This window comes from Cebidichthys violaceus, unplaced genomic scaffold (assembly GCF_023349555.1).
Source record: "Cebidichthys violaceus isolate CVI_PGR_0920_01 unplaced genomic scaffold, fCebVio1.0.p SCAF_15, whole genome shotgun sequence".
NCBI lineage: Eukaryota > Metazoa > Chordata > Actinopteri > Perciformes > Stichaeidae > Cebidichthys > Cebidichthys violaceus.
This window is the reverse complement of record NW_027176318.1, coordinates 9,686,315-9,696,690: the sequence shown is the minus strand read 5'-3', so window position 1 is coordinate 9,696,690 and position 10,376 is coordinate 9,686,315. Positions and strand designations below refer to the sequence as shown.

The 10,376-nt window shown below is 41.1% G+C and overlaps 1 protein-coding gene across 4 annotated transcripts; it reads right to left on the bottom strand.

The window, feature by feature from the left end:
* Positions 1 to 9: 9 nt before the first annotated feature.
* On the bottom strand, positions 10 to 9,667 carry u2surp (U2 snRNP-associated SURP domain containing). 4 transcript variants are annotated; one of them, XM_068709886.1, is made up of 26 exons: positions 9,595 to 9,667; positions 8,679 to 8,777; positions 8,436 to 8,550; positions 8,152 to 8,276; positions 7,975 to 8,045; positions 7,742 to 7,830; positions 7,563 to 7,598; positions 7,375 to 7,457; positions 6,949 to 7,114; positions 6,435 to 6,646; positions 5,996 to 6,039; positions 3,765 to 3,869; positions 3,604 to 3,670; positions 3,334 to 3,497; positions 3,047 to 3,209; positions 2,882 to 2,961; positions 2,679 to 2,766; positions 2,432 to 2,569; positions 2,110 to 2,299; positions 1,900 to 1,980; positions 1,712 to 1,763; positions 1,453 to 1,600; positions 1,225 to 1,335; positions 1,007 to 1,134; positions 707 to 892; positions 10 to 507 (listed from the first exon to the last, which is right to left on the bottom strand). In XM_068709886.1, the coding sequence occupies exons 1-26, from the start codon at positions 9,637 to 9,639 to the stop codon at positions 372 to 374; spliced, it is 2,922 nt and encodes a 973-aa protein (XP_068565987.1). In that variant the 5' UTR covers positions 9,640 to 9,667; the 3' UTR covers positions 10 to 371. The 4 variants fall into 4 exon arrangements, with proteins under 4 accessions (XP_068565987.1, XP_068565988.1, XP_068565989.1 ...); XM_068709887.1 differs by having other exon boundaries at positions 1,712 to 1,760; XM_068709888.1 differs by lacking the exon at positions 7,563 to 7,598.
* Between the last annotated feature and the right edge of the window lie 709 nt (positions 9,668 to 10,376).

Here is a 10,376-nt window from a genome sequence, read left to right as displayed (position 1 = left end):
CACATCATGTTTGATTTAAAAATGACATTTGTTTATTAGGAATCCTTTTTCATGTTAACTACAAAAACAGAAAATGAGCATGAATATGACTTGTCATAACACTCTGTTCGTGTGTGGATGAATTCCATTGGGAGGTGTTGGGGAATCAGGACACACAAAGCACATCATTTTTTGTACAATATAAAACATTAATGGCCCCATCCATTAGAGATACACCCGATGGAAACCCATGCAGCACCCTCCACTCTTCATTGTCTATACATTAACATTTGGGCAGAGATCTTCAGCTAACAAATCATTCAGTCAATCTTTTATACAACACGGCGCAGAAAAGGGAAGAGTGGTGAGGGAGGGAAATAGGAAAAGACGTGTCAGTGTTTGCTCTTCTTTGATTTTTTATGAGACCGGTGAGGTGACCGTGATTTGGAGCGAGACTTCTTTGCTGATTTCTTGGGCGTCTTGGAGCGCGACCTCCTGGATCGCTTGGGTGTGCGAGGTGAGGGAGATCTAGTGGGACAAACAGGACATTTTAAATTGCATCTAAATGTTTCAACTCTCCTAACCACACTCTGGCTCTTCACAATATCATTCTGGTATAGGGAGAGTAAAACTGCAGGCTTATACCCACAGCCTACATCTGGTGAGTCAGACTAACCCTAACCTGGCTCTAATAACATTAGTGTATGCACTGGACAGAGTGTCTTACCTCTTTGAGGATTTTTTGACGCTGGTTCGCGGGGAGTCTTTATGGGTGGTGCGGGAAGATGTGTCTTTAGAGTATGAGCGGTCGGAGCGTTCTGATCTTTCTGACCGCTCTGAACGGGGTGAGGATGACCGGCCTCGTCGGGTGCTACTCCTTGTTGGGCTGGGTGACCCACTGTGACGCCGCTTCCTATCAACCGGAGGTGAGAAATATATGTCAAACAGGAAATTAAACCAATCCCATGTTTAATAAATTACACCCTAAGTGATTGTTGAACCTGACACTAACACATGGTTATCTCACCTCTCTTTCCTGGTTGGCGTGTCGTCCTTTTCTTTTTCCTTCTTCAAATCCTTCAAACGGGCCTCAGCTTTCTCCTTCTCTTTCTTCTCCCTCTCTTTCTCCCGTTCAAGTTTCTCCTTTTCCTTTTCCTGCAATAAGGAAACAATAAATTAACCCGAATTTCAATTACTGTATTTGATGTCATCTATAGTAACATATAAAGAGCCCAACTTTAATACCTTTTGTAGTAATTTGTCCCTGTAGTGCTCCACCTGCTCCTGAATACTCTGCCCAGGCTTCTTGGGCCTTTTCCCAGACTCCAGCTCATCCTGGAACTTCATGACCTTAACCTGGGTGAACAAAGGAAGAAAAGGAAAATGGTCAAAACTATTTTATCTGCATGCATAGCACCACAAATATGCTATGCTGCTCATGTAGTATGGGGGTTTGTTGTAGTTGTGAAGTACCTCTATTTCTCTGAGCTTTGTGCGTTTCTCCTCATTCATTTCAGACATTTTGGCCTTAATATCCGAGTCCTCTCTGATGGGGTTCGAGTAGCTCTGATTATCATCCGAGTGAGGGCTCCTGTCATCATAATCACTGTCCTCCTCATCCCTTCAGAGATGGAAACATTGGATTTAATAAAATACAAACAAGGTTGAGGGTGCAGCTATGTATTTGCAGAACAGACCATTATCCTCAAAAGACAGCACACACAAAACTCACTTTTTTGTTTCTTCTGGCTGCTCAAACGCCTCCCATTTAGAAGTTGTCACTGCTAAAGGGCAAACAAAAGAAGGTAAAACTGCAACTAAGAACGCAAACAACCAAATTGGTGACAAAGATAATTTATGTACTTAAGTCAAAGCTTTTCATATGTTCAAATTTAGTTTGATTCCACCAAAACACCTCACCTTGAGATTCCAACTCTGACTCTTCCACCGCCTCCCACTTTGAGGGCGCTACCTTGAAGGTTGCATCCTTGGACGGATCCACTATGAAAACCAGGAAAAGAGCAAGAAATTGAGCCACTCTACAAGATCTGCATACAGTCGAGCCTGTCGGACTGAAATCATTAACATCCACCTCGTACGATATCCTACGCTGGACTCTGCACAACTCACAAGGTATTCCATCGATGTCTTCTTCCATGGGCTTGATAGGAACACCATCTAGGTCATCCAGGGGGGCTCCGTCAATAGGAGCTCCATCAATGGGCCCTGCGTCAATCGGCACCCCATCCACATCCTCCAGCAGAGATCCATCTACATACTCCCCTATCGGAGCCCCATCAATGTCTTCTGCTGGCTCAGCCTGGACCAAAAGATGGCACACAATAAAAATAAAAAAAAAATCAAGCTAGGACTTCAGCAACTCATGGGGTAGGTTTGGAAAGCAAAGTTATTATAGTATAATAAAATGGTCAAGTATCGTTACATAATGTACCTCCACAATGACGACAGGGGGTTCCTTCTCTGCAGCGAGATTAACTAGACCCAGGAAGATGTTCTGCAGCTTGATCAGGAAGGGGTCCGGGTACACGGCCCAGTCCTCCCACGCCCGGAAACATGCCATAACTCGTTGCTGCCACAAAGGAGAGAAAGATGGTTGAGTGACATAACGTTGGTAACAAACTGATAAGTGTTAAATTATTGGTGTTTGGTTTACTTAGCGGGATTCGGATGTTTGGTACCTTAAAGTTCTCACTCTGAAGGTGGCCCTGTATCGACTTGTATGTCGCGTTGAGGTCGGCAAACACCTGGCATAGCTTTGTCTCAAAACTGATGAGAAGAGAAGAGAACTCATGTGAATTTGAAACAGAAGTAGGTGAGACAGGTATTCCTATCTTACACTGACAGTGCTGTGTAATACAGGCCCAAGAATTACACTACTCACTATTTTCTGTAGTAAGACGCATTGGATACTTTGGCAGAAGAGTTGTACAGCACATCAGAAACTAGATATAACCGTGCAATCTGAAATATAAAAGAGAACATGTATTTTAATATTCATGGACGTCGTTGGTCCTTTTCCGAGCAAAAGATTGCCGCTTTGTCTTGCCTTCTTGGGAAGAGGGGTTTTGAGGATGGAGAGAGACTCTGTGACACATTCCACAATCTCTTCAGCTGCTTCGGCATGGCTCAGACAAAACAACATGGCTTCTGCTATGTCTCCCCTCCTGGGAGTCATACCACGCAGCATCTCCTCGAGTTTGTCCCGCTCTCTGCAGAAATGAAGGGCAGGTTCACCAACAGCAGGGCATGTCAACACATCTCATGAATCATGAGATGATTCAGACTACATTTTGAACTGGATCAATGCCAAAATTCATAAAGAAATGGACTTACTCTTCTTTCAAGCAGCCTTTCTTGCTGCCCTCCTCGTCTTCCTCCTCTTCCTCGCCATCATCATAAGGACCATGGAGGTATGGATTAAGAGGAGGCGGACGCCACATGGAGCCATTCTTAAACATTCTAAAGTCCTCCGTTTTCCATTTGACTGGTGCTTCGCCCTGAGCAAGGAACTTACAGTTAATATCAAAACCAAACCTGCTGGACTGTGATCCTACAGCATTATATTTTGACACTTTATGCCATTTCATAAGTTGGAAATCAAACCTGTAGTATGGAGTAGATCTTCCACCGGTAGTATACGTGTGCTGGGCTTTGGTTCTCAAATAGAAACCTGGAAGAAAGATCATAAACATGAGCATGCAAATACGATTAAGTACGAAGATGTTCAAAAGGTAAATGCATTAGTGATGTGCAGCGGCACTGACCTGTACATGGGATTGTTGATTTCTCTGTTCATGATCATGGCTTCAAACATTGGGCCTTCACGCACCACAAACTCGATCATTCGGTGGATGAGAGAGAGCAAATTCCTACAAGAAAAACACAGTTAAAGCAAACGGATTCAGACCGGCCTGACTCTTGACCACTACAAAAGCCTGTCTGTTCAAAGTTTCATTTTTGCTTTGGTGCTTTGACACTCGGAACAGTTGTCTCTCGACAGACCCGACGGATAATTGACAAAACAAATGTCGTTGGTCATGACTTGCAGAGTGGGCTGTCACTGAATAGTGCGCTGCCATGGTAGTACTTGTTAAAAAGTACCTGGAAGAAGATGTCACTTAAATGAAAATAACTATTCATCACTAATTCACTGTGAGGCATATCTTATTAGAGACAACTGTCCAAGAGTGTCACATAACCAGGCTTAAATCAAACATAACCTGAGCCTATGCAGAACATCGATACATAAATGCTGCCAAAAAAATTTACTTAAATGACAACGGATGTTACAGTAAACCTTTCTAGGACCCATGTCTAAAAAGCATGATAAACATACTTATAATGCGCTATAATCTCCTTATATCACTGTGTAATTATAGTTATAAGAACAACATGTATAAGATGAATTTAACTTATAACATTAATAACGTTATCGCCATAGACTGTATAAAATATCACCATCTTGGCAGTGACAACCCTATAAACAGGTGAGTTATATAAAAATATAAACCCCTTTACATTGTTATGAACAGGTATATTAGCTATAGAGAAAACTATTTTTTTTGACCAATTATGGGAATTGTAATACGTCATACTTGCAAAAAAAAAGTCAGAGAGTGACCAGCAATCATGAAGTTTAAGATAAAATTATATATAATGTGTTGTGATTATTGTTACAAAGAATTACAAGTACTTGCGAGTGCCTATAACTATAAATATACAGTGCTATAAAACAATTAATACACATAAGAATGTTTATAATGCATTATAGACATGGGCATCATAGAAAGCTGTTACCAAACAATTATAGTAATTAAGAATGAATTAAAAAGAAACTAACAATTCAGGCAACAGTAGAATTTGTTGAAGTTTGAGCCTATGTCCTTTAAGGATACAGTGCAACAGGCCTTAATTACATTGCACTGCATGGAGCCTTTCTTTGAAATCTTCCTAGATTCAAATTTTTCAAAAAAATGGGCAAAAATGATATATAAAAAAGGGCAACAAGTGAAGCTGAAGAACTTGGGAAAGTAGGAGCGAAACATTGACCAGACACTGTATGAACTGAAAAGTCTGTAAATACAGTGCCTCTCAATCCCCACTCATGTCCTGACTAATGTCAAGTGAAGAAGAACCAAAGCAGTACAGGATTGATGGCCTAAAGAGGCTAAACATGGTGTTTGCTGCTGGACTTGGTAAAAACTGAATACAATGAGATCACTTAAGTTCTTCTGTGACAATTTTGGGGAGCTATATGGTGCAGGCTGCATACAAATAGCCCTAAGTGTCCGACAAGACAAAGGATGTCTTTCATTTGACAACACAGAATACATTTACTTGTATTGGAGCCGATCGTACCAATGGCGGGGTAAAATTCAGTATACTTTCCCAATCCATCCCATGATGCTTTTCAGGTCCCTCGCTGCTGCAGACAGTTCAACTTGTGCTGCTCACCAAGGCCAATGTCAAAGGTCATATATAGAATAATAGTGGCAGGTTTGGATTTGTTGGCAGGGGCCAGATTTACTGAGCTCCTACTAGAGTGACAGAGGCCAAGGGGGTAGACGGTCCGAGTGAGCAATGGTCAGAAAGCAGGATCTCACAACTACAGAGCTAGTATCAGCACACTATGTATGCGGCAGAGAAACAATGCCACGGAAGTTGAAAAACACAATTAAATGTTGACGTATGGAGTGGAACTGTGATGGACTAAACTCATGATTAAATAAGCACTATAATGATGTTTTTTTGCTAGTTACAGTACAGGAAACATGAGTGATGGTGGAGTGTGAAAGAGCAAGGTAGAAATCAAACATGTCGGTCAGTATTACTCCATCTACTAATATGATGACATTTGTACAACTGCCTCAACCATTGCTCACCCCTACTGACCAGCCCCCTGTAGCATGCAGTGATCAATTGATCAAACTTTAGCTTCATTATGGGATGTTTTTTCTAAGTTTGTACACCAATTTAAAAAAAGAAAAACATGTACCTTTCTGTTGGGATAACCACTTTGACTATGGCTTGCGACAGAGTCTGTATATGAAGTCACATCAGATAATAAACATAGAATGTGAGTATTGTTAAAAGGCAACAGTTGAAAAATATAAAAAATGCATTTTTAAAGTGCAACTAGATAACAACTTTCCTTTACTGCCGTCAGTTTTACTAATGGCCAAACACCCGACACTGGATTCATTAACCGTAAAAACCTCTCTAACACTGAGCATTTTCCACACGCTAACATTTCTTTACACCCACACTTTGATATACAGTGCAAAGCTAGTTTAATTCAGACAAAGACTATCACTTACATGACTGGATTAAAACTTGTACTGACTGCTCATTATAAAGGCTAACATCTCACCATCTGAATTAACAACACACTGCCATAACCCATGACAAAATGCTAGGCTGACATGCTGAGTTACCTTCTCAAACTCCTCCTTGTTTTTAGGTGGAGGAAGCAAGGGAGCGCTGGGGTTCTTTAGCCTCTCCCGGGGCTGTGCATTGAAGGGTAGGCCGGAGGGAGGCGGTGGGAGTGTGTGCTCCATCATGGAAGGAGGGATGTAGATGGGGTGGGGCGGGATGGGCACACCTTTGCCCCATCCTAATTTCATCTCAAAGTTCATTATCATCTTTCCTGCAAGGGGAGAGAAGAAAGCAATTTATATAAATATACACTACTGCTCAAAAGTTTGGGGTCACCTATTATATTGATGATCTAAACAGTATAATTCAGCCACCAAATGTAATATTTACATTTGAAATAGCGAAGAATAATGAAATGATTAAAACTAACATTCAGTTGATGTAAGCAAAGTTTTGACAAGACAACACTGTTGTAACCACCTCCCCCAAACACCCTTTGATTTTGATATACATATTTATGTTACAAAACTAATGTAATTTTTTTATTTAAAATAAAGAAAAGCAGCTCTGTACCATTTAGGTTCTTGAGTGCTCGCTCAGCATCCCTCCTGTTCATGAAGGCCACAAAACCACAGTTCCTCTCCCGAGCCCTCTCCTCGTCTGTTCTCGGCCACATGATCTTCACACTGGCCAGCGGACCGTAACGGCCAAACTCTTGACACAGCATCTCCTCATTCATCTAAAATTTAAAAAGACATGCAGGTATATTAATGCTTCATATATCGGCATTGGCTAATATCTGCACAAGATAACCACTTGAAATTAGGACAATAAGCAACACAGTTGTTTGGTATTTAGAGTTGGCTCACAGCAAAATGACGTTTGAATATTCATACTTAAAACGCTCAAATCATGTCCTCCTGTTCACAGTGAAGCTATGTCGGTCAGTGCTTTAGTGTCTCTCTTCTCTACTTCATATATGTTTGGATAGAAATTCACCTGTGGATTGATGTTTCCGAGATACAAGTTAGTAGTGGATGGGTCTCCAACATCATGGGAACCTGGCGCACAATCATCCAAAACTGCAGAAACAGAACAGAGAAGAATTTCCTTTGGTGTCTGACGGGACAGCATATTTTCTTGGCAAGATGAGGATATTCACGGCCACTATAATAAGTCAAAATTACCACTGGACGGACGGTTTCTTCTTGAAGAACCATCCGCTAAAAGAAGCAGAAACGCAGTATAAATTTTGTTTCAGGGGCAAAAGTGGATGGGGGAGGGGGGGGTGAGTGGAGTAAAGCGTGCAGGAAAGCGCCAATTCAGGCCAAGTTAGTACACGTCACAGTCACTTTAAGACACTTACATGAGCGTCTTCCGTCCGTGCCCGAGAGAGGTTCGAAGCGACTAACACGTCCTTTCAGCTTGTGTCTTTCATCCCTTTCCTCCTGTATTCTGTAGGAATCAGGATGCACAACAATTACATACCACCTATGTTCATATTACACATTTGTACTTTCGGAACCGCACCATAACACCTGGGAACACTCGTTTCCACTACGTTAAAATGTCTAAAAAGGTTAATGTACTGGAACTAACTGTTTAAGTTCTTCTTTGAAGAGCTCCAAGTTGCTCTTCTTCTTTTCCTTTTCAGTAGTTTTCTTCACAGCCTGAAATACAAAAAGGTGCAAATAGCATCAGCAGAGTCCAAAAACAAAGCATCCTTAACTACAGCAGTTACAAGAGAGGCTACTTGTTGACTGTGATAGTACTTACATGTCTTTTGTCTATTGCTAAAAACTGAGGTGGGGTATCCAAAGGCAAGAAGCTTTTTGATTGGTTCTCGAAACGTGACTTTGGCTTGTACAATTTTCCTTTCTTCTCATCAGCTGCTGCCTCCTCTGAAAGGTGACAGAGTGTGATTGTTCTGTATTCCACTACAGCTACATTCAAATTTCACTTTTTAAGTCATGGATGGAGCATGTTGACAACTGTGATTGTGCCCAAACATAATATGCAATTTACTTGGGAATCACTTAACGGAGATAATAGAAATGTACCTTTTGTTGCATTTGCAATACCACCACGGACAAAGGCCTTGACCTTGCCCTCCCCTCCTCCTTCAAAAGCCGCAAGAAACTCCTCATAGATCTCTGCTGCTGCCCGCTCATCCTCCTGAACACAGAATCCAGCGTCAAAGTAAATAAACACATGTATCGACATGCATCTTTGTACAATGTGTACCCAGTTACCACAGATCACATAGACAATATTCTCTCTAAAAAAAGGAAGCCCATACTTACTTTTTTCTTTATTTCATCTTGTTCCTTCTTGCTCAGGGTCCTCTTTGCCACTGCCATTTTGCCAATGCTGAAAGACTTCAATTTGCTCTCAAGCAACGCCTGTCGATGTAAACAAACCATGGTTGACTTTCAACATGCATTTCGTAGTCACACAACTGAACTCTGAATGTTTGTGCATATTGCATATACTGTCCATCACACAGATCAATATTGCTCCAAATAGTATTCATTCATATTCAGATGATTGAGAAAGTGCGACAGCAGTCATGTTGACAGGTAGGTTACGCGGGATCCAGGACCGTAACAACATCCAACTCACTGAAAAGTGGGCTGTGTCCACTTGCAGATTGCAAACCACAGCCCAAACCGGTGATGGTTATTCTGCACGTTGCAATTACTGAATACATGTTAAACTTAGTTGCATCTGGACATCAGGATGTAAATACAACTGAGCTAAATTACCCAGAGGCCTAAACAAGCTGCTGCAGCGCCACCGACTGAATGCATTAATCGGTGGATGACTGAAACAAGGCTCAAATATTGTTAGGCCCGAATTAAAAAATATTACATTTAACTACTACTTCATCACATTAAATAACTACACTTTGTTCGAATGTCTCGCTTTATCACTATCAGCCTGTGAGCTGTGCTAACAGCGTTTCTTTCTGGATCAACTGCCCTGACTAGTCCTTCTTGTGTAACGTTAGCTAACTCGCTTAGCTTAGCTATATTAGCCAGTGTGGATAGCTTTAGCACGTTGGTAGTTAGCTACCACAATTGCGCACATTCGTAACTCTAGTCTCCTGCATGCTTTAAATAGGTAAATAGTCACGGTGTGTTCATGCATACTAATATTTACATCGTTTCACCACAACAGAAAAGACCTAGCTAATGCAAGTACAAACGGTATATTCACCTTAGCGGTAGCTTTTTGAGAGCCACCAGGCGTTCGGTCCGCCATCTTTTGTGTGACTAAAAAAAAAAATCGATCATCGACGACATGATAGCAGCAAACGTGAAACTCCAGGCGACACAATCGATCATCGAATCAGTGATGGCTAAACTTATTTTCACTGTCGCTCTTTGGTGGTAATATTTACAATACCCCCTCCCCCTGAAAAAAAAAGCAACTGGAGTTGTTTATAAAAATGTCTACGATTTTTATAGACGCCTAGATCTCATTTTACATGATCAATCAAAACATTGTTTTCCAATTGTTTTATTGGTATATCACACAGATAGCATATATATACATAGGTGCATGATGCAAGCTCATAATCTGTAAAATAATTTAATTGATGTATGAAAACAACAGTACATTTGAGTAAAACGATGGATCGTTTCATATTATACCACTCTGATTTGAGCTATGTGCCAAGTAGCTGCTTGTACCATATTTAGTCCAGCAGGTGGTGCTCTCCTCTCTCTCGCTAGAAGTATCTCTGTTACCGGTGAATATTATTCTGACAACCCCCAGCCTACGGCTATACCCATTTTAACATATTTTTAATAATGTTTTCAAGCTGGTATAAAATGTGCATTCCTGTTTTTAAAAAAAATCAGCTGCCATCCTCTATCACATCTGTGAGCATACTGTATGTTTCGCTCATTGCAGACACGTGTGATCTTGGGTGAAGTCTCTGCTGTATGTATGTATATGATCCACGTTAGTTGGAATGCTAAATTCGCCCATGTACG

Excerpts from the sequence above, each read along its gene's own strand:
- u2surp (XM_068709886.1), bottom strand. The coding sequence starts at position 9,639 with ATGGCGGACCGAACGCCTGGTGGCTCTCAAAAAGCTACCGCTAAG. Across the intron at positions 7,458-7,562 it reads AAGAAACCGTCCGTCCAGTG|TTTTGGATGATTGTGCGCCA; the intron begins GTAATTTTGACT and ends CTGTTTCTGCAG. Across the intron at positions 2,570-2,678 it reads TTCAGAGTGAGAACTTTAAG|CAACGAGTTATGGCATGTTT; the intron begins GTACCAAACATC and ends CCTTTGTGGCAG.